General features: G+C 45.8%; 1 protein-coding gene and 1 long non-coding RNA gene across 2 annotated transcripts; both read right to left on the bottom strand.

The window, feature by feature from the left end:
- Positions 1-2,003: 2,003 nt before the first annotated feature.
- Positions 2,004-6,604, bottom strand: LOC128077550 (uncharacterized). The gene is made up of 2 exons (XR_008205050.1): positions 3,465-6,604; positions 2,004-2,367 (listed from the first exon to the last, which is right to left on the bottom strand). It is a non-coding gene; the product is annotated as an uncharacterized LOC128077550 (long non-coding RNA).
- A 746-nt stretch (positions 6,605-7,350) lies between these two features.
- On the bottom strand, positions 7,351-23,909 carry ABRAXAS2 (abraxas 2, BRISC complex subunit). The gene is made up of 9 exons (XM_052676859.1): positions 23,782-23,909; positions 22,472-22,562; positions 19,786-19,822; positions 17,228-17,294; positions 15,187-15,377; positions 14,484-14,603; positions 13,770-13,854; positions 12,009-12,123; positions 7,351-9,566 (listed from the first exon to the last, which is right to left on the bottom strand). The coding sequence occupies exons 1-9, from the start codon at positions 23,851-23,853 to the stop codon at positions 9,100-9,102; spliced, it is 1,245 nt and encodes a 414-aa protein (XP_052532819.1). The 5' UTR covers positions 23,854-23,909; the 3' UTR covers positions 7,351-9,099.
- Between the last annotated feature and the right edge of the window lie 110 nt (positions 23,910-24,019).

Here is a 24,019-nt window from a genome sequence, read left to right on the forward strand (position 1 = left end):
GACAGTAATAATAGTCTCTCAGTTGTCATAAGAGGATGTGAACAATCCTTGTTTGGGTAATGAAGAATTCAGTCCCATCTGATGACTGTCAGCTGAGATGATCTCAGAAGGAAGGGATTCTGCCCACAAATCGCCTTTCCCTCTCCCCAGCAGCATTTCTGTCCTTGTCCCTTCCTGCATTCCTCCTCCCCCATGCTCACCTCACACAGCAGCCTGCACTGGGAGGCTTTGCCCACATCGCAGTGGTGCGGCTTGGAGCGAGCTGTACAGCTCATGCAGACAACACACATCCCAGTGCTATTGAAATCTCAAAGCTTAGGCCAGGCTGGATGTGGGCAGCCTGGGCTGCTGGTTGATGACCTGCACACAGCAGGGGGTTGGAACTGGATGGGCATTGTGGTCCTTTTCAACCCAGGCCATGCTGTGATTCTGTGATTCCTGCTTTTCTCAGGAATCACAAACAAAGGTTTATTCATAGAGCAAATTCACACCCATTCTACTGTGCCGTGGCAATTCTGGGACAGCAGCAAGCACAGCACAGGCACTGCACGTTCATTTTTTGCTGGCCTCCTTCTGCAGGAGCCAGGCCAGAACAGGGGCTGTGTTCTTGCTTCCCATAGCGGCAAAGGTGGTGCTGCAGGAGGGCACAAAGGAAAGTGACTCATCCCTGTGATCATTAATTAATTAGTGCCCTGCTGCTCCTCAGGGCAGGCCAAACTGATCATACGTGAGGAAAGCTGACACAGAGAAGTAGAAAATTCGGCTCACAAAGGAGCTTGGAAGGTGCTCAGTCCCAAATGAGTCCTACCTGCTCCTTCGATACGATGAGATAATGGCCTCAGCCAGCACAAGGGGAGGTCCCTGTTGGATATTGGGAAGCATTTATTCTCCAAAAGAGCAGTGATGCAGTGGCACAGCTGCCCAGGGAGTGGTGGTCACTGTCCCTGGAGGTGTTCAGAGCCACAGGGATGTGGCACTGAGGGATGTGGGCAGTGGGCATGGTGGGCTGGGTGGGGGTTGGGGATCTCAGAGGTCTTTTCCATCTCAGAAATGACTCACCCTGGTGAAACAGATGCTTCACTCCCAGATGTGGACCAGTGAAGCTTTAGAGACTGACTGCAACCAGCATGCACCCCATGGATGCCGGCCAAAGGCAGCACCTGCACCCCAGCACCCAGACGAGGTGCTTCTGCCCATCAGTGCTTTGCCACCTCCAGGTTTCTGAGGTTTCCAGTGCTGCTTGCTGAGCCAGCAGACCAAGAGCCATCCATCCTGCTGAAAGGAGCAGGCAGATGGCAGCCACCCCTCCCTCTCACCTCCCTGTCATCAGACAAGTGTATTTTTAGCCTTTTCCCTGTGATCTTTAAAACAACTCCAGACACACAGGTGCACTTTTGTAAGAAGGCCAAAAGACAAATCTGTAGCAGATTTGTGCACTCCCTGGTCTGTTAGCATGCCTTGGGCAGCAAAGGCATCTGCTGCCCAGAACACACCCTTCCCCAGCACCCCCTCCATGCTCCATCCCAGAGCAAAATTCACCAGCAAAAACAAACATTGCAACAACAACAACAACAAAAAGAGATCTTCCAGCCCCATCTGCCCAAAGGAGGAGGGATGCTGAGCAGGAGGGCAGCTGCTACTCACCTGTCCTCAAGATTTCTCCCTTTCTCTTCCTTTCAGGGCTGGGGACAGAGCTGAGCAGGAGTTGGGTGCGGCAGAAAGCATCCGAAGCTGATGGTGCTACCAAGAGCTCGAGCTGCACTGCCAGCTGCTCGCTGCTCACGTTGTTTAATTCAATTTATTAAGCAAAGATCAATACTGGATGCACAGCCTCCATCTCTGTCTTAGAGCATGAGCTTGGCCCAAGTGTCCCAGGTGGACAACAATGCAGGGACCCATCTCCTGGTGATGGAGCTTGTTGATCATCCTGCTCTGACTTCTGAGTTTAGGATGATGTACTTCTCTTGGTAAGTAAAAAGTATGAGGTTTCACAGCTACCACGGTTTATTAATTTGTCTCTTTAATCTAATTCTCTGCTCTCTGTGGAGAGAGATTAAATAAATCACATGTAGCCCAAGTTACAGGAAAAGCCAGCACAGTGCAAGGGGAAAAATACAGAACTGCAACTCAGGAGAGTCAAAACTCATTAAAAAATATGGGTAAAGAGTTTGTAGTGACCACAACCTAAAATAATAAATACTTCATGAGGAGGAATTTACCCCTCTTTTCTGTACATGGGTGAGGAATCCAGTGGAAACTCCTTGTAGAGCTGTAAATAAGCAGGGATTGCGATGCTGTGTGTTCTGGGGGGTTCCTCTCTCATCCCACTGCTTTCTTCCATACAGAGCTGGCTTTGCAAGGCAAGACCTGGAACGGCAGAACGTGGGGAGCAGAGTGCTGAAGCAAACCTGCTGGTCAGTCACTGCAACCCTCACTGTGCCAGGGGGAGAGAGCCTGGTGTGCATGGCACTCAGCTGTGAGGCCATGATGCTGAGTTGCTCGCTGCTTTTCCGGGCAATAATTGGATTGGAAAAGAATAAATCATTATTATTTTTAACAGAGCCATTATCCCGTCCTCATCCTAAAGCTTCTGCTAACCTCTGGCAGCACAGCTCAGATCCACGTGGCGCCTTTTAACCCCAACCAGCTTTAAAATATTAATCCTCATGCAAAGCACAGGGTGTCTCATAGCCATGGTGGTCCCATTTGGGAGGAAAATAAGCGTGTTATGATGTCTTCACAGTGATTTTTTTTTTGCCTTTTTTTTTTTTTTTTTTTTTTTTTTTTTTTTTTACCATTTTCACAGTTAACATTAAAAAAAACCCCATGCATCACTATGCAAAACGAGCTCTGACTCTAATTATTTTTCTCTGGGAAAGAGAAGGGATGCGGATGATTTCCAAGTGGGAGATGATACTATTAAAACAGTCAGATGGCTCTTGCTGATTCCTTTTTTCATGAAGAATTGTTGACTAACCTGGAAACACACCAGGAAGGGGTCCCTTTGGATTGAAAAGGCATTGCTCTCTAGAGTGATACCGCCAGTAGAATTGCAATCGATGGCTTTCACAGATCCCATTGTGAACCCCAGCAGCAGCGGGCGGTGGACACGTCCCCATCCCACACCACATCAGGGTGCTCTGGCCATGATAAACCTGAGCACGGCACTGCCTGGAGGTCCCCTTTCTTCCCAGCCCTGATCCTGCTGCCTGTGGCTCTACCCTCACCTCTCTTCCTTCTGCTTTCCACCAGGCACACCGTGGAACATACAAGGGTTAATGCACCCCCTTTCAAGATGCTTGCATGCTGAGCCTATCTGGGGTTCCACGTAAGCCACATCCCTGACTTTGGTAGGGTATGGACCAGCTCACCCTCCCTCCAAGCAATGCAGTCAGCAGTGCCCCGTCGTGTTCTGCAGACAAACGCTTTGCACCCACAGGAGCAAAGCGATGGTAGGACCTCACCTTCTCCCAGCAGTGGCCATCAGCCCTCCTCTGTGTCTTCATCCTCCGTGCGCTCAATGGATCCCATGGTCAGAGAACAGACCTGCCACCAAATGGTTTCACTGGGTAAAGCCTTAATTAAAATGCAGAAGCTCCAGATGAGTGTTTTAGTGAACAAATGCCATTAATCACATTTTCAAAGAGCTGTACGACTAAAATTAATACATCCTTCCTCCATTTCTACTGGTCAGTCCTCCCCAGAGATAGTTCCACTTCTCGACCATGGATGTACCTATGCCAGCCACAAACCTGGCTGCAGCACAGCCTGTCAGCACGAGCCCTTCCCAACCACTGCTCGATTCTCCTCGAGGTCCAACCAACACACCACCAACTCCAAGGCAGGGGCCAGTGGGGCCACAGGCACGCCAAGCTCTTCTTCCAGCATCAACAAAGAAATTGTGCTGAGCTTCACTTGGGTGAACACCTGGAAGCTGTGGGATCTCTTGCCTTCCTTCGAAAACCATTTGTTGTTGTTGTGGAGCTGTTTCCTGAAATGACAGCACTGAAAGGTTTGAGTCGGTGTCTTTTTTACCTGTGAGCAAAGAAAGAGGAGCTGAGATACCTGCAGCAAAGGGAGCCCTGGAACAATAGTGGGTCTCAGTCTGCAAAGCGTATCTGGGGAAGGGGAGAGCACAGTGCATTCATGTTGGAGATGTTTTGGTTATGATTCCCCATGTGATGACAGTGCAGTCACAGCTGAGAATTATTCATGGTATCCAAACTGATCGTTGATAAAAAGAAGGAAAAAAAAGAAAGGAAACAGAAAGAAGCTGTAAGGCAGAGCAGCACCTTCTGCCAGCTCAGGGCTGGGCTGCCCCTGAACCACCTCCACGAGATGGTATTGCACCCAATGAACAAATGTGGCTGAGGCTTGGAAACTTCATCTCCCTTCACCATCCAGATCCCTTGGATGGTTTCCGAGGCCTCGAAGTGAAGCCCTGGCAGCTGCTCCCCACCCATCTGTGAGTCTTTAGCCAACGTGGACTACAGCTGTGATATGGGCAGAGAGAAAGGAGCCTGAGCATTGCAGCAAGGACGCTGGGCATCTCGTGCTCAAGCAAGATGAAGAAGCACAGAGGATGAATGTAAAGCCTTGTGCATAGAAGCTCTCTAACAGATGAGTGAAGCACTGAGCCACAGAATCATTATGGTTGGAAAAGACCTCTAAGACCACCAAGTGCAACCCCAACCCATCCCCACTAACCACATCCCTCAGTGCCACATCCCCACAGTTCTCCAGAGGCAGTGACCCCAGCACCTCCCTGGGCAGCCTCACCTCACATTTGGCAACTTCAATACGTTGTTCATCAAGAAACTCAAATTTTTGGTCCCCATTCAGCCAGAGCCTGGCTGGCACTTTGGACCCAAGCAGATAATTCCATCACTTCAGTCTTTCATTCACAATGCTTTAAAATCGCAGCGCCCAGCAGCTGTAACAGACACTGGTGACCCATCCCCAAGACAGCTAAAGACACGAGTGCAGTATACAGAGATCAGCTCCACCTACAAAACCAATCCATTACTGTAATTACATGGACCAGAAGTCCTACAAACACATTGCATCATTAGCTGGTCGTGTGCCAAAGGCGAGGAGCTGGCCTGGGCACAGCTCAGCAGCGATGATTCCACTCTGCATCACTCATTATTCCCCAGAACCCCAAAGTTAAAACAGCACCTTTCCTTCACGCATTCAGAACACACACACCCTCTCTCTCAAATGAGTAAGGAATAAAGCTTAAGAGGGAATAAAAATAAACAGCCTTGAATGTAACTTGACATTAATAAAGCTTAAGAAAGGATTAGGCTAAGCTTAGGAAACACACTTGGTTCCATTCAGCAGCTCCTTAGGGCTTCCCTTCAGAGCACACTGAGGCTGCAGCAGCCCCATTTGGGCGTGCAATACACAGCAGTGAGGAACAGCCTGAAACTCAGCTCTCTTCATTCGCCCTGCTGCTGTGCTGTTACCTGTCATGTCAGCATTGAGGAGCTCCCAAGCCTTATTAGGTGCATCACAAAGAGAGCAGCTGACAGAACAGTCCAAGGTCCCGTGAAGAACAGCAGATCTTCAGCTCTTCAAAACGAGGACAAGTCAAGCAAACAGAACTGCTCAATATTTTGTAGGGCTGCAGCTGCTTTGAACTGCAAGCACTGATAAATGAATAGAGCACCAGGGGACATTCAGGTTGGGAATCAGGAAATATTTCTTCTCCAAAAGAGCGGCGATGCAGTGGCACAGCTGCCAGGGAGTGGTGGGGTCACCATCCCCAAAGGTGCTCAAGAACCACAGGGATGTGGCACTGAGGGATGTGGGCAGCGGAGATCTGAGAGATCTTTTCCAGCGTTGAGGATTCTGAGTAATGATGCTGGGCTTTATGCACTGATCACAGCGTGCCCAATCCATCTCCTGGGGACAGGCCCAGCTGGAGGAGGAAATTTCTTGCAGGAGTGAGTGAAGGAAGCACTGCAGTGAGCAGATCACCCTGAGCGCCCAGGGATGGAGCAGGAGTGGATGAAAACTTGCTGCTAAAATAGCAGCCCTAATTCCAGCACTAACAGCCCTGATCCCAGTGGGCACCACGATTAGGGGCTTAATGGAGAGCCGGCACCTCCCTCGCTCCCGTCATCAGCACTTTGGGTGGGATTAGAGGGCAGGAGGTGGATCTGTCACCGTGCTGCTGCAAGGACACGGGTGGGCCATGGTGATGGAGGACACCGAGGATGGCTGGCTGCTCAGATTATCTCGTGGCTGTTTGGGGATTTACCACTGGGCGCTTGGCAATTAGAGGCAGGAGCTAAGATTAGAACAGCCAGAAGTCTTCCTGGCTGCAGGACACAAAGGACACTTTCCATGCTCTGAATATTCCCACCTGTGTGCAGAGACCACTCGCACGTGCAGTTGTGACACTACAGCCATGCAGATATCCACCTCCCACAGCACCCTTCAGTGCGTCCTTACCCTTCCAGAGGAGGAAATCCAGGGTCACTGTCCCTGGAGGTGTTCCAGAGCCATGGGGATGTGGCACTGAGGGATGAGGGCGTGGTGGGGGTGGGCTGGGATTGGGGATCCAAGAGGTCTTTTCCAACGTTAACGATTCTATGATTCTCCAGTCCTGTTCTTCTGCCTACAAAGAATCAGGAAAACAAAAAGTTTGGAGTTAAAAGGAACAGCAATCCTAGGTTTCTCACTATGGTAGAACAGGGAAACATTTCCTTGTGCCAAACAAACTACGGGCCTTAGAACTAAGCAGCAGACCTTTCCAGCATCTTCTCTTCTTCTGCCTACCTGTTTGTTAATCATCAGACCTCACTGCAGGTCTTCCACTGGTTTTTCTTTTCGTACGTGCACTCACTCCTGAGACTCAGCATTCCACCTCCAGTCACCTCCATCACAGAATAGCTTAGGTTGGAAGGGACCCCAAAGACCATCAAGATCCAACCCCACTGCTGCATGCAGGGCCACCAACCTCCACATTTAATACCAGCCCAGGCTGCTCAGGGCTTCATCTAACATGGTCCTGAACACCTCCAGGGATGGACGGGGCATCCACAGCCCCTCTGCAGCTGTTCCAGCACCTCATTGCTCTCTCTGTAAAGAACTTCCTTCTGGTATCCAACCATAACCTTCCCTCCTCCCAGAGACATGCACAACTGGGGCTACTTAATCCTTGGAATGTCCCAGCACTCACACACCCCTGTACCACACAAACATGGCACTGCCTCATCTCCCTTCTGCCCAACCCACCTCTACAAGCACCCAGCTGTGGCAAGTCATCCATCTCCAGCTGCACTTCTGTACTCCGCTAAGGTCACTCATCGACACAGAATCTGACAGATATTAAAATATAAATTACAGGATTAAATAAGATTTTATTGTCACATTTAACTGCTTTGTCAGAGATGTACATTTTGCAGGTTTCTGTGCGGAATAAAAATAAAACCAGAGTTGCCATCTTGTCAATTCCCATCTCAACGCGCACGGACAGCCGAGCTGCAGGCGCTCACCGACAGCAGCAACGCACCCAGAACCAGTTCTGTTCAATGGACTGCAAATCCCAAAGACAAAATGCAACAGCTTAAGGCTAACGAGAATCGTGTAAAATAGTTAAACCAGCCCACGAGATGCTGAAGGGTGGAAGCACTCCACAGAAGAGTGGCACTTTTCACATCTCCTTTTGCTCAATTCAGTACAGGTAAAGAGAGGCGAACGAGCAGAGCTCTTCCCACACACACAACACTGAAGTGCTGAAGTCTCAGTCTTTTGCAAATCTGATGCATTCCCACCTTTGGTGTGACTGCTTTGTTCACCAGGGTATAAACCACAAGTGGTTGCTCACACCTCAACACGACAAATGCTTACGATGCCCTCATCGTAAACTGTGTGTTTTCTCATTTACAGATCAGGGATTAAATCCAATAATACACAACATTTCAGTGGCATAATTTCACATGTTTTGGGCAACGTTAGTATACAAGCAGTAATTAAATAAAAATAAGTGCATCCAAACATGAAATTCTCTAAATACACCACACTTCATTTATCCCAAATGGCAATTTTCTGATGAGCTGCAGTTCAAATTAAAATAATCATTTACACATTTCATCCAGAGGAAAAGAGGTAATAAACCCAGGGGACTCTCCAAACGATCTCCTCCCACCCCATCCCCTATTTATTACATAAAATAACTCATCCGGAGGCGTCAATCCAATATTCAGATGCAAATAAAACGCAAGAAGCAGTCTCTGCTGTTTGCAATTTGCAGACTCCAAAGTCCAACCACGATGGAATTTACCACTTCTGTCAGTCATTTGCTCCTGTATGTGCACTTTGCATTCATACTAAAATAACAAACGAGACAATAAATGAGGCTAGTGTGGCATACAGTCGTTGTAAACCCAGCAAAACCAGAAGAGTAACATTTATGACATTCATTCGGGTGATTTCTCAGCCATCCCACCCCCCCGACACCCTTTACAGAAAAGAAGGCAACCGACACTGTAAGTGATAGACACATTCTGCTAGGAAAAATGTTGAAACGAACCCCTTCTCTGTTAGAAGAGCATGCCATAGAAGGTAGACTACATCTGCTCCAGTCAGGCTTCTCCCAATTCCCAACATCTCTCTGCTTGCAAAGGCCAATTTGGCTTATCACAGAAAGCTATTTTGAAGGCGGCCGACACAATTTGTTTTCCCTTTCAGAAATTAAAATTCAAGGCATGATAGTGCAAGAGGTAAGTTTTGATTTGAGAACGTTACTTGTAGACTAACTGTGCTTAGTTACTACAACCCAATTTATTGTCTTAAAGAAAATACGGCAACAAAAGCTACAGGATTTCTATAAATTTCATTTTGCCTAAGTTTACCAGTACATCCATGAACCTCATCAGTATTAGTACAACTTGATTATCCTAATGATTCCATTACAAAACTTGCAAAATGTATCACGAGGTGAATCAACCATCTAGTGCAAGTCTTCTACATCGTGTGCACAGTAATCCTGTGTAGTTCATCTCCTCCAGGTTTAATCCCCAAAGTCTCTCTGTAACGACGATGAAAAACAGTGTCACATCCTTTTTGTTTTGTTTTTTTTCCCCCCTATCAAATCTGAGAAGTTTGAGTGTTCCTGGAGTCACCATCGGGATGTGCTGGAGGCCGTGAATCCCTCGTCTGTGAGTATTCACTGTCAGAGGACTCTGTAGGTTCAAGCAAGTTCTCGTAGTCACTGTCTTCTGATTCGTCAACGCTGTCACCGGCCGCTCCTTGGGAGGATGGCGCGGATGCTCCATTACCAGCATATTTCAACCCCGTGTTTGTCGAAACGTAACCAGAAGACCCCACTGCTTGGGGTCGAGGCATAAAAACGCTGCTTTCCAGGAGGCTGTGACCCACAGTACTTTCTTGACTGGCTGCACTGAAATCCGAATACGGAGGCGGAGGATCGGAGACGTCCGAATCTTCAAGCGTGCAGCCTTCCACTGCAAATCCAGTGTAGGACATTCGTGGAACAAACATCGGTTCCAAGTTATCTGCTGGCATTTGCCTACTTAAAATTGCTTGCTGCAATCCTAGAAGAAACAAAGCAAAGACGGTGCACTTAATGCTTTCCTAAAGTGCGCTGCAAAGCCACCAACCTACAGCCACGTCCACCCAACCCTTACCCTGCTCACATTAAGATCCCTACAAACAGCTGCATGAAGTTTCCATGACTTGATGCTTTTCCTTCTGTTTTCTGACCTCTACATCACAAAGCAGCCATGCTGAGGCTCGCTGTGCCTGTGACTCTTCATTTTGTGTGCCTTTCATAGTCAAAACAAGGCCAAAAGCCACAGATATGCCTTGCCTTCAAGGATTTCACAGACTCAGCTTTTCATAGTGAACAGTGAGTAGCATGAGCAGTACTTGCATTCCAACCTTGATGATGGAATGTAATCAGCACGTGCTTATTAAGATTACAGATGGTGCTATGCTACTAATAGCCACCAGCATAACAGAGTATCAGAAAAGGAATTTCAAAGTGATCCTAACAAATGAGGTGATTAGGAAAACAATTTATGGAAGACACACATAGGAATGACAAGCTGCACAAACTGCACAATAAGGGACAGCTGCACCCTTCTGCAGAAAAGAAACTGAGGCTTGCTGCTGATGGAACAGGCATCACACGTGTGTTGTGTGCAATGACACAACTGGGATGCTGCAGTTCATTTTAGGCACTGCAGGGTGAGAAACATGGAACCATTGGAGAAATCCTGCAGAACAGACAGACACGGCCTAAGAGGACAGACTGAAATAACTGGGATCATTAGACAAGACCGAGGAAACTGCTTAAGCCTTCAGACACACAAGGAGGGTATTATGGAAAGTTAATTAGAAGGCAGCTTAAGTTGATCGTATCGTACATTACACACGAGGAGAAATGCTGTGCAGTAACACTTCAGTGCTGGGACAGACTGAGGTTTGACTGGTTTCTAACTGGTTATTCACCTCCAACCATCTGTCAGAACTGACACTCGTGTATTTAAGGCTGCCTTGCAGCTAAGTGCTAGACTGAGTGCTATCAGCTCAACCGAGCACACACCTTGCTTCTGGAAAATGCAAAAATCAAAGCTGAATAGTTTCTATAATCAAGCCAGCCACTCTCTCTTACCTAAACAAAAGGGCACATTTCCCTCAAGCATCAGAGGAAGGAGCTAAATAACAGAATGCAGTTTCAGTCTGCAATATGAGAACTGTGATGGGGGGCTTCCTGGCATCTGGGAAGTGCGCAGCCTGCACCCCAGAACACCAACAAAATCATTTCAGTGATCTGCCACAAAGCCTCAGCTGACTCTGTGCTCCAGTGTTAGAGCCACAACCCATCACCCAAACATTCTCAAGAAAAGCGGGCTTTCACACGATGCCACCACAGGAATCTGCATCAGATGCTCCCTTATCTTCCAGCCCAGAGACTGATTAGCTGGAACAACTCACTCACTAAAACCAAGGAAATTCTCCCAATATTGAGACAGTGCGAGAACAGAAGGCCAGCTTCACTATTTAGCTACTTGCATCTAAATATATTAGAGATACAAGCTGCGTGTTTTCTTGTTTCAGCTCCCTCTGGCATCAGTTCTCAGTCCAGCACTTCCATCTCTCTGGTAGTATCTGGAGACTCACACTGACTGCTCTTCCTCCTCCGCTCCCAGCTTCTGCCATATGGGCTGAGATCAGCTCCAGCCTCACTACAGAACCAGCTCTGCCTCTCGCTGGTGAGGCAGCAGATCCCTGCCTGTTTCATCACCAGCCAAGCAGGAAGCAACAGTGACTCATGCTGCTTATGCCTTGCAGATAGGCTGTGACTGATTCTTCACCTCACCTGCGAGGTTCAGGGAAGGAGGAACCTCACTGAAGGCTCAAGTTTGATCTGAACTACTAACGTGGTAACAGCAGCTCACTGGAGAAAAAAGCATCCCATCAGAGCAACAGAGCGGCCCGTTGCACAGGTTATCAACCAGCACAAGCCATCTTTCAACCTCAGACAGATACAGATGTCTGAGATACAGATACAAAACCAATAAAAAAACAGAAATTGAGTATTCCAAAACATGGGAAGACAGGAAGTGTTTGCTAAAATATACAGGTTGCTTTTAAGATTGTTTTTCAATATTCCTTCCCATTTGCCCATTCTCTGCCTCTGTTTCAAAAGGAATCTCTCCAGTGCCTAGATGGGCTTTTCCTACTCCTGGCTTCACTCTTTTTTCTTTTCCTACCTCTGATCTTTTCCTCTGTTACTTCCAGAACTAACTTTCCCACTCCTCCCCTACAGCCCCACCTCCCCCCTTATTTCCAGGGTTGACTCCTACAGCAACCCTTGCAGCACACACTTCCAAAGTCAGGTACCATCCAGCCCTGTGGAATATTTTTTCCTTTTGCTATGAGCCATCAGGAATGCAACTGACAACAATTCCACAAAGCACTCTGCCTTTACAGTATCTTGTCCTGAAACAAAGGAATTAGGAGGTACTTACTTATTTTTTGCTCTTTCTCGTTTTTCCTTTGTGCAATTTGCCTTTTTAACTTGTTCACATCGGCTTGAAAAGATTCAACCACACGTTCACTTTTTTCTACATCTATACATACTGCCTAGGAGGAAAACATCAGATATGCTCAGACTTTGCAACAAGTACAGGAAAGATCCCCAGAGCAACATTAATAAAGCCAATGCCACAGCAGAAGCCATTAAAACACAAAGCTAAGGGCAGGAATTTGCTATTTCACAGCACTTTTCCACTGGCTGTTGTGAATTCACAACTCTGCACGGGGAGAAAAGCACCCCTAAGTCATTCCTCAGTACCAGGAAGATGGCCATAATAAGAACCAAAGATAGTCTTCCCCACTTGGTGAAAAAGACTTGTTTTTTTCCTGTTGGAACCCAAAGAGTCCCCAGTCACCTTAAGGCACTGCCATCAGCATGATAACGATACTATGGCAGCATGATTACAAAACCTAGCATGAAGGTGCATGCTTTTCATAGCAGGCCAAATTTAAACCAGAGTGTGAAGCAGCTGTGTCAACAAACAAGTGCCCTGAGCTCATCTCCCAGCTGATAACACTGAAATAAGCAAAGCCCAGTGATTTTCAGCAACGTTTCCCTATGCTGGTTAAGAAACGAATGGGAAATTTTAGGTAGCCCTTCATTTATGAACAGTGCATAACATGGGTCTCCTTTCTAATCCAAACATGTTACAGTGGACTTTGTTCACAGCTTCAGACAATAAATACTGCTCATCATCAGTAAACACAGCCAGCGTTGAGAGCCCACAACTCTAAAACCAAAGATGAATCTTGAACAGCAGGTCATTAGCAATATGTTGCTTCTTCAAAGGGTCACAACCAGTGATCTTACCTCCAGCTGGAGTTGAGAACATGAGCTCTGCCTACAGTGCAGCTCATTCTTGAAGACCACAGCCCAAAAAAGCCACCACACACAAAACTAATGGGTGAATAATGCAAACACAGACACCTCAGCTGCTTTAGCAGAGAACTTGTAAGGCTCTCTGTGAAACACCTACTTGAAAGGTCCAAGTTCCTCAAGTCAGCTAACAGCCAAGTTATCCCTCAGCTCTGTAACGACGCACAGCAGCAGGAGGGGCATGGTAAAATACAAGCAAGCCATGCTTTGAACAGGCAGAAGGAGCACTCCCTGATGATATTACAGGGCAGATGTGAAGGGAAAGCCTGGAAATTAACTGTGACTCCATGGCAATGAGCAGATGCGTGCAGTCCTGAGGCAGCACAGCTGCAGGCTGTGAGCTGACAAGCTTGCATCCAGCAGGTTTGATACACGAGGAGCTTTCAGATGCACTGCTGCATTCGGAGCAGGATGCACTCGAGCTCTACACAAAACATTCACAAGTTTTAACTAGCAGATGGAGCTCTGTGCCGCACACTACAAACCAAGAGCCAGGAATCATTTTGAACCTCACAAAGGCAAATCCCCACAGCCTTGGGGAAAGCTTTTCTTCAAGATGCACTCTTAAAAATAGCTCTCATCTCCCAGAAATCTCTGAGCAACAAGTCTCATTTACTTGCAAAAGCCAGAGAATCAATGGCATTCGTATAAATCATTTTTCAGAGGTCACTGCCACGGCCCACTATTGAAGTCAAACATCTTTGCACGGTTTATGAGAAATCATCTGTGAGCTCTAAATAACTCCTGCGCTCTTGCTTTGATTAAAGGATGAAGAAAAGATGCCACCCACACACTGACCAACAGGAAAGGGAGTTACCTGCACTTTCTCCTGAAGCGCGTTATAAACCTGATAGATGGCCCTGATGTCCTTCATCACTCCATCTTTGTCAAAGAAATCAGTACTACAGAAAGAAGCAGAGCTCATCAGTCAAAGAACACAACACAAGTTCCTACCTCACGCTCCCCGAGTTGCTTCAAGCAGTCAGTTGCTGTATTTCTAAAAGGTATTTTCTTTCATACTGGTCAAAAAAGTACTAAGCTCTGAAGAACCAAAGTTCGAACAGCAGAACATTTGATATCAAGGCTCCTTCTGGAACAACGAAGCCCCCTGTTTATTCAGATCAAACATACACAGAAAACTTGCATGACTGTCAGCAGTCCCAAGAGCTATTTTGTATTAAAACAATTTATATAAAATCACTAAAACCAGCAATAACAAAAGCTCCAAACACTCCCAATCGGTGTTCTGGCTTTAAAACAAGCCTGCATAGAGAACTGCTTGAGAAAAAAATGAATAACACAATAATCCTCCAGCCAGAAGGCCCACAGCACTGACTGCCCATAGCAAGTCTGCTTTTCTACTGAGCACATTGAGTTACAACTGTTCCTGTCAAAGATTTCATTCTAAGCAGAAAAAGCACAGTAGGAACCAACTGCTCATTCTCTTCCAGAACTGGTTTTTTTTGCAGCTTCAAGTGCATATCCTCACTATTTTGGGGAAGGGACAGAAGGCAGCTTGGTATCACCTTACCCGTATTCCTTAATAACTTTGGCATAATTCTGAGAAGTATTTGGCACTGAAGACACTTTGTACTCCTGTTGACTAGTATTGCCTAGATTAGGAATAGCAAGGGACACCCTTTGATTATACCTGTAGAGAAAGTTCAGAAAGAGTTCTTAATTACTGCTCAAGAAATTATTTACAACAGTCTTGACGCTATTCCACCTCTTTGATGCTCACACCTTGTCCCATTTCCAAGCTTTTTAGTTTATTTTAGTTTATTATTTTAGTTTATTATTATTATTTTTCAGTTTATTATTAAAACTGCTAAATAACAGAGGCTGTGTTTAAATGCATGATCAAAAATCCCCTGGAGATGGACCTCTAACAGCCACTGTGCCAGAGACAGGAGGGTGAACCTGCATTCATGTCCTTTACAAGGAATATGGCACCAACACCCCGTGTCTCTTCAAATGCACTGGGTTTATGGTGTGAGTATTCAATAACTGAGAACTCTCCCTCACCCCAAGGCTGACTCATCACTCAGTTACTTGCACAGGGTGGTGGTGGGTGAAAAGCCATCATCACTAACCACTGTACACCAAGGTAACCCTCGACAAACAGAAAACCCTCTGTGTAATTGTGCCAACCTCTTTGTACTGTAAACTGCTCTGAACAGCAATAAGGAACAGAACAAAAACCAAGGGCTGGCTCATATGTGGAGACAGCTTACCTTCGGTTTGGTCTAAAAAGCACGTATTCCAAAGCGTGCGTTGAGTTATTTGCAGTGGAAATGAAGCTGAAGAGAAGGAAGACGAGATCAGGCACTCCAAGAATGTGGGTCAGCTGTTTATGGATGATGTGCTCTCTGTAGGACATTTGCTGCTGAGTGTTTCTCCTAAATCTGTACCATCCAATCACGTTCTGTAATCAAATGCATCACAAAGAAGCATTAATTGAGAGATGCAGACATATTGACTGATCTTAAGGTTGCCCTAACCTTGATATTTTAATTAGCCAGTTCTTGCAACAGCTTTGCCTGACTGAATTACCAGAGCTCTGCACCCATGAGATGGTCCCAGAAATGGACACATCCTGCTGCACACAACTATTCAGTGCTCAGCCTGCTACAAACGCTCACATGCCCTCAGTGCCATGAGGAGCCCACTTTCAGTACCAATTCAGTGCCTTCTAACAACAAATCTTGGAGCACCTTCAAATTATCAGACCTGAGCAGTTTTCAAACACAGCAGATGTACTCATATTTTTTTTTTTAGCCTGAACATTTTGACTGCCTGTTCACTTGGATTGATTTGCAAGACATTTCCAGTGCTATGCAGACATATGTGCAAATGCTTCGCCTGCATTGAGACGTATGGGACTAATCTGCTGTACACTGCCATAAAGTTGTGTATTTAATTGTGATAAGGCTCATATGCACAGCAGATATCATAATTCAATGATTATTTTGAACACAGTGTATTAAAATTATTTAGTGTAAATGGGCAATTAAATTAAGACAATAATGACAAAGGATGCATCATTAACAACCCCAAGAAGAGGCACTATCACACAGTGACACATTAAGATTGTGTACATTTATTGGAACAGAGCAGAACTGATGTATCTAACAATATGACACTCACTGTCATAATTAAGCATCGTTTTTAGCTCCTTACAGTAAAATCTACAGCAACATTACACAGTCTGATGTAGGAAGTTACTTTGTTAGCAGCATAGAACAAGACTAGCTTAGTTCCAGGACAGCACTGCTGCTTTTCTTTTTTGACACTACAACAATTAATGTCATCAAATCTATAGGACTTTAATCACATGTATGTAACCACATATGTTCTTTGTGTGTGTTTAAGTTAACACATAAGCACACACACAAGAGTTTATTCTGACAGCATTGGCTGGAAGCTAAAAACCATCACAATGATTTAGTCTGCAGTCGTTGCACAGATTTGGGACTTGCTTTCCTAAAGATCCTTCCTCAGCAGAACTGCCTGTAAGCACAGGTTGGCAGATCAGGTTGGCAAGGTGATCAGAAAATAAAGACTGCAGTTTAATGATGATAACTTCACCCTTGCTGAGAAGCAGAGCAGATCCCAGAAGCCCAACACATCAGCCTTCACCATTAGCTCTGTGATCACTGGGATGCAACCTGCAGCAGCTGGGATAACACCAGTTTGTAACAAGAAGCATAACAGAAAACAAAGCCTTACATCTGTCACCCCCACCCTGTAGTAACCCTACTGCTACCCAGATGTTGTGAGCCCAGCTCCTGTATGAACTAACAATGTCCACATGACAGAAAGCTACAACAGCAGGCATGCAACTGCTTTCTGACAAGATCTCCAGTTCAACAGCAGCAGTGCAACAATTGCTTTTACAAGGCTACAGCATGACTTTTAAAATGAACTTTTTTGGAACAGATTTGCAGACCAGAGACATTTTTTGGTTGGCTTCAGCAGTGGAGCACACAATGGTCATGCTGCACATTCAGCTCCGAAACCAGACGGTGCATCGATGCCAGCCCTTCCTTTCTGGAGATGTGAACTCCAATTCTTCACTCTTCTTCAGGGAATTTAGACACTGCTCCCAGTTTAAGCTCAGTATCACAAACCCACTGAGTTGTGTACAGGATGACTCTTGTTCAGGACATCAGATCAGATCTGTTAAAGGGAACTATTTCTTCTAGTCAGCTGTCTTTTCAAAACCATTCTGATTATGTGCTTACATCGAGGACAGGAGGAAAAGAGACAACTTACTTTTCTTCGATCCTTAAGAATCCTGTCCAAACTCTCCTCATTAACTTTGCCTGCATAGTCATAAAAGCTTGAACCAAAAAAGGAAAAGAGAAACGTAGGCACTTAGTTTACACACACTTTACACAGAGTAGTTTATATTCTTCAAATAGATGGCATTCTATAAATGAGAAATCAACCTCTGCAATTTTACCCTTATCACAACAGGTCAGTATTCACACCACCTACTTAAGAGATACAACTTGAGTGCTACTTAGCATAGAAAACCAGAAGCCTGGGGTGACTGCATAGCTCAAAATACAGCAGCAGCCACTCACAGAGGAGGATGCAGGGCTCTGAGGTGAGATGTATAAGACTAGCTGGTGCAAACAGCCTGCTTTTAAACAACTGGTAACAAAGTATAACACGCCTGAAATTAGTAGTTCTCAGATGCTTTCACTGCACACGTTAGTTTGATGACCAGTATTTCACTGGCAGTTTCTACAACAGAGACAAGACACACACAGAAACAGACTGTGGAACTGTATTTTGACCAGCGTTCTGCAAATCCCTGCTCTGCTGATGGGAGCCCTACCTGCCAGAGAGGTAAGGGAAGCAGGGCCAACTGCCATGCAGCTACAAATCACTTGCCTGAGCTCCAGCCCTGCAATTAAGCTCACATGAACAGACCCCTGAAGCCAGAACAGTTACACTGGGGTCAGCAACAATCTCTGCTACTCTGGTCTTTCCACGTGGCTCCGCTTACAGAACAGAGACCCAAATCCTAGCGAGTTGTTACTCTGAGGACAAGACATATTTAAGAATTTATAAAGCTATCCAGACAGATAGGGTTATAAATTCAAATGGATCACACTTCATAACGGAAGCAAAAACATTTGAGAATAGATTCCTCCTTGACTTACCTGCCAAGTCCTCAGGCTCTTTCAAGAGCTGATATCACTAACACCTAAAGCAGTGCAGGAAAACACTCTGTTTTAGAGGTCTATGATCTCAACTCTTGTTTGTGTAGGGAAAAAAAAAAACAAAACAGAAAATCCTGAGCTCAGTACTTGGCTGGTAAATAAGGGTGGAAATAAGATCTGGCTTAACATGCAAGTTACTTTGAATATTAAAGCTACAATTACTGATTTCAGATACAGTATCTGCATAATCTTTTCAATCCATTCTCACAACCTTCATATATTCTTGTAAGGATTGAATATCCAATTCTTTCTTCACAACTTGTAATTCTCCCATGGGATGAGCAACCACTACTTCCCAGAACACCTTAAGAACTGCACAGATGAAGATATCAGGTCTTTTCAAACCATTATCTCTTATTCAGTTCTTGCTCCTTGCTAAATGCACTGGGGCCAAACCTGTGATGTTCATCAGCAGTGCAATAGAGAGCAGATGAGACACAGGACTCCTTAGCCTGGCTGCATTTAAATCCAAAGGTTAAGGCAGAATGCCCCCACACAGCAGCTGCTGCAACTAAAGGAACAACTGGCATCTTGCTAAGCAGCTGATAAAGATGCCCTGAACTTTGTGTGACTCCCCTATGCTCTGAAGATAATACATCCATCCTTGCTCACGTGCAGAAATCATGCAGTGAAATGCAGACTTCCTCCCCTTCTTTCATCACCTCAGAGACTAACAACACATTTCTTGACTGGGGAAAGATGGTAAACGTGATCAGTTTTGAGATGTGCTGCACGAAGCACCAAAGGGAATCAGGAAGGGCCCACCAGCCACTGGGACATTATTTCAGTGTGTGGAGCCTCCAGCTTATACATCCCTAGGATAGGAGCTGTAATTATCAGATAGCAGATGACAGACTGCAGCTTTTCTCTCTAATGTAACTCATGTCAGTCACAGTATCTGAGGTACTGCATCTTAATGGGCTGGAAATCTCTAAACAAAGACAAGAAGAAATTAATTGGGAATTCCTTCTGAAAATAGATTTCTAGGGAGCAATTTAGAAGCCATGGCTGTATAACAAGTGAAGACTATACAGAAAAGCTACACGTAATAGATTAAAGCTGCTAAAGGGAACATCAGACCTACACTTAATTTTAATTCTGGAGCGCAGAAGATCAGAAGGCAAAAAGGACAGCAAGCTGAAAGCCTTGCAGTAATTAGTGCACATGAGTACAACTACAGAACTTGTTAACCCAGCAGGTTTATAAGGTACTGCTACCCAGCAGGCCTAAGCAGAGTTAGTCTAGGACTGTGATAAATTAAACTGGCTTTGACATTCACCTTAATTATCAGTGATATGACTTAATCTGGCTTGCATCCCCCTCCACTGCACAGGTGGCAATTTGAAAAGGCAGAAAAAGAAGCCTGGTTACCTCAGCACTCTTTCTAAACTAAGACTTCATGGTAAGGCAGCAGGTACCAGAACTGAACACAGACTCCCACGGCCATGGCACATGCAATTTACGTGCATTTCTGTACCATCACCAGGTGAGGAAACACCACAAACGTTGCGAGGCACAGCTGAAATGCTGCTACATTTCAGTGAGCCATTTTGTTCTGCATTTCACAGCCCACACCAGAAGAAAACAGAAAAAGCTTACCTAAAGAGTTTTGAACATGGCTCATGGTTGTGGATTTCTGCAATAAAAAGAGAGACACATGTCCAACTGCTCAAGATAAAGAGGCGTTACAGTGGCATATCTCGCATCACCTTTCCACATCACGTCTGCTGAGCAAATAAACTTCTGTATCAGACCACACAGCGTCCTTTTGTGTCTCAGCAACTCTTGATGACACAGCATCATACCCTGAAAGCAGCTTCTCTTTCTCACCTTCCATCTCACAGAGGAAAATACTTGAGCAATACACAAGGCACGCACTAGCTCTGATATATACAGACGTAGCCATATATACGTATGTTATTTTACAGTTGTGACCTCTTCACAAAGGCATTTATGATTATTCCCTCTTTAAAAATTTTTCATGTTTTACTTGCATTGATATTCACTGCTGTTTTAACAAACAGTGTTGAGGAACAGGGATAGGGGAGAAAAATCACTGAAACTTTGGACATGGGAATATTTAACCTGGTGAGACAACTAGAACCTATTATGAAAAAAGGTGTTAAACAGCTCCTGTTAAACTCCTTAATGATGACCTGCATTTTCATTTTACACACAGAATTATAAAGTCTTAATAAGTTGCACAGACATTTTTCACTACGGGTTACTAAATGCTAAGGTGCTCATTTAAACAAAGGCTGTAGCAGGTCAGTAGTCACAGAGAGGGAAAGAAGCAAAAATCCAAACCATTCAGCTTCCTCTCATACCAAGCACGACTTCCTTTTCAGGGCATTCAGCACTTCTGTCCAGTTCTCCTCTGCTCAGACTCCTCAGACACAGTCTGTCACTTCATCATATCATCATGCTTTTATCACACAACTCTTGTCTGAAACCAAACACACGTGGCCACACCATTTCACATCCTATATCTGAATGCTGCTGGAGTGTGTTCAGCAACATCTCTGTTTAGAGCCTTCCTTCCTGCGTGACTCACTGCCGCTCTGACAGCCATGATGGCAACCTCAGCAGAATCACAGGCAGCCCACAGCTCCCAACGACAACAGACTGCACACACTGGCATCGCAGCACATTCAGCCAGCATCCCAACAAGGCTCCAAACACCAGTGGCACACTGTGTCTGTTAGTGGCATCACTATCACCAGCAAGAATTTGTTGTGCTGCTGTTCGACTTTGAAACAGCTCCAAACAGAAAGCCGTATCAGCCTCACGTTTTCATTCTGGCATGCAGGAATCCGTGGGAATGATCTGCTAAACAAGGCCAGCAAATGTAATGATTCCAGCTCATATTAACACCTTCCAGCAAATCTATTGACTACGACTGCTGAGAATACATTCCTTGATTCTTGGGTTACTGCATCACCACACAAATGCATGAAGCTGTCATCATTCCAAACCTGAGTTTTACACATGGACTTATTTCACATAAATACATAGAGCATCCTTACTGCATGCACACTTTAAACGCACACACAGTGCTACTAAGCTTTGAGATAACAGACACAGAAGTACTGAAGTTCATACAAGAACTGTAACATAACCATCAATTGCATTTCAACTTCTAAACTCTCTGGTCAACTTGTAAGGCTGATAGATAAAGGCTGAAGTGAGAATTTGGTCAACAAAAAGTATCCAGGACATAAAGCACTTGGTTTATGAAATCAGACTAGGGTGCAGCTGGTTAGTGACACTGCTGCACTGCACCAGTAACTCCGACCAGACTGCACTGAGCAGCCACAATGAGTTTTGTCTGAACAGACAGACATCAGCTGCTTTCCTTGCTACAATACTTTGTGTCGTTATGCACACACAAGATCTATCCCTTTATTTTTTGTGATTTACCTCACAGATTACTACAGGTCACACAGTCAATTTATCACCTGTTTTTCCAAACCAGCAATCTAATTAACTTTCCAGATCCACACGCACACAACCAGCCCTACCTCAAGGTTGCAAGTATCTTCAGATGCACTATAATATGGCACACACTTCCACAGAGCATTAGCTCTGGAAATATCCTTTGTAAGATGCCTGGAAGATGTCTGTGTAACAGCTAAGCTTTATAAAGATCCTGGAAAGTTATCTACAGTCCATTCCACAAAGTCAAGTATGTGCACATTTGGGTTCTTACTGATGCAGATGTATTTTAACACTAAGAGATTTGCTCTTAGGGACTCCCTGATTTCTGTAAACTGTAGAGTTGGAAAGCTGTGATAGCTCCTCAGTGAGGACTTCAACCAACAGATATTCAGCTTTCATAACAGTAAATGAGCAGTACAGACTAGCTCTTTTGTCACTGAAGTAAACCACTTGCCAAATAATGCCACAACACCTTACAGTGCTACCATCTACCAGCCACTGATCCAAACCCTCTACTATAAGTTTACCCTCCTCCAGTATTTGTAAAGTAAACAATACATTTTATTTTGAGCACATCCCTGCATTTAGGCAACCATGCAAACGGGAAACTCTCCACAGCACCAGCTCTTCTTCACAAGAAGAGATGCATAAAGAGCCCTGTGTCTCACAAACAGCTTTTCCTTTCCTCACACCTGACTTGTAAACAAATAACATGGCCAGTGGTTTAATAACAACTTTAAAATGGTGGTCTCAAACATGAAATAGTAATTCTTACTGCATTGTTATATTGAGAAATGAAAAACCTAACAGTGCTTCCCTTAGAATTTCTCAAAGCTCTGTTACTTACCAATTACCTGTAGAAATTCTGTGTTGCTGATCTGGGAGTCACTGATGCTAAAGGTCTCTTCTTGTCTTACCTCTCCTAGCAGAAACCCTTCCTGCAATTTCAAGGGAAACAAACAAAAGACTAAAAATAGAAAGAAAAATCCCACAACATACAGTAATTTATTGTAACTTTCTTAGTATTAAATGGAAGGCTAAATACAAAGCTATTGTTTGACATAAGCACGTGGGCTGTTGCATGTATAATCTTACATTTACCAGTATTTATACTCTAATAATAACACTGTAGTAATGAGCCACCCCATTACAACACGAGGATTTCATGACCAAAAACACTCATTTTAGTGAAGTGAATGCACCCTCCCTGGAAGCATTCAAGACAGGCTGGATGGAGCTGAGAGCAACCTGGTTTAGAGATAGGTGTCCCTGCCTATAGAATCACAGAATGGCCTGGGTTGCAAAGGCCCACAGTGCTCATCCAGTTCCAACCCCCTGCTGTGTGCAGGTCACCAACCAGCAGCCCAGGCTGCCCAGAGCCACGTCCAGCCTGGCCTTGAATGCCTGCAGGGATGGGGCATCCACAGCCTCCTTGGGCAACCTGTTCCATTGCCTCACCACCCTCTGGCTGAAAAACTTCCTCCTAATATCCAACCTAAACCTCCCCTGTCTCAGTTTAAAACCATTCCCCCTTGTCCTATCACTGTCCACCCTTATTCTCCCTCCTGTTTATACGCTCCCTTCAACTACTGGAAGGCCACAATGAGGTCTCTCCAGAGCCTTCTTTCTCTTCTCCAAGCTGAACAAAGCCCAGTTCCCTCAACCTTTCCTATAGGAGGGGGTTGGAGCAGGATGATCTTAAAGGTCCTTTCCAAAACCATTTTATGACGCCATTATTCCCTCACACTGCTCTCCTGCAAGGAAAGCACACACTTGATAGAAAGGCACTGCCTCCTGTCCCAGCCCCACAGGAACACAGCAGGCAGGGAGCAGCCCTAAGAACTCCACAGGCGGTCCAGAAAGCACAGTTCTCATCTACAGAGACTGGAACAGAGGGATTTGGGAACACCGCTCCTGGGCTCTGATAAACACCGCTGTGCCCGCAGCCCCCACGCACGAGGCCCACCGAGCAGCCCCCCCCCACTCGGACACCCCCCCACCCCTCAGCCGGGCCGCAGCGGCCGCTCAACGCGCCCCGCGGGCGAAGGGCCGCTGTTCAGAGCCCAGCGAGGGCCGCTGCCTCCGGCCCCCCTAAGCGGGCTGAGCCCTGCGGGCCCAGAGCCGCCGCGCCTCAAAGAGGCGGCACCAGGCACCTACGTGGTCGGCGCTGCTGTTGGCGCTGAAGTAGCAGACGGAACTGAACGTGTAGCCCGAGATGGAAGCCGCCATGATGAAGACCACTGCCGCCGCCGCCAACGCTCCCACAAGGCAGAGCGCGCCCGACGCCCTCCAACTTCCGGCGGAGCGCGGGGGCTGCTGGGAGATGTAGTCCGACCGCGCTCAGGCTGGCCGGGGAATCATGGTGTCCTTCGAGGTCATCCAATGCATTCGCACC

This window comes from Tympanuchus pallidicinctus, unplaced genomic scaffold (assembly GCF_026119805.1).
Source record: "Tympanuchus pallidicinctus isolate F22 unplaced genomic scaffold, pur_lepc_1.0 scaffold16, whole genome shotgun sequence".
Lineage (NCBI taxonomy): Eukaryota > Metazoa > Chordata > Aves > Galliformes > Phasianidae > Tympanuchus > Tympanuchus pallidicinctus.

Bases quoted from the DNA above. Each gene is read 5' to 3' on its own strand.
- ABRAXAS2 (XM_052676859.1), bottom strand. From the start codon at position 23,853: ATGGCGGCTTCCATCTCGGGCTACACGTTCAGTTCCGTCTGCTACTTC. The intron at 15,378-17,227 runs GTAAGTTGTCTC...ATTTGATTACAG, and splicing joins TTCTTAAGGATCGAAGAAAA to AACGTGATTGGATGGTACAG. The intron at 13,855-14,483 runs GTAAGGTGATAC...TTCTTTCTGTAG, and splicing joins AAAGTTATTAAGGAATACGG to TACTGATTTCTTTGACAAAG.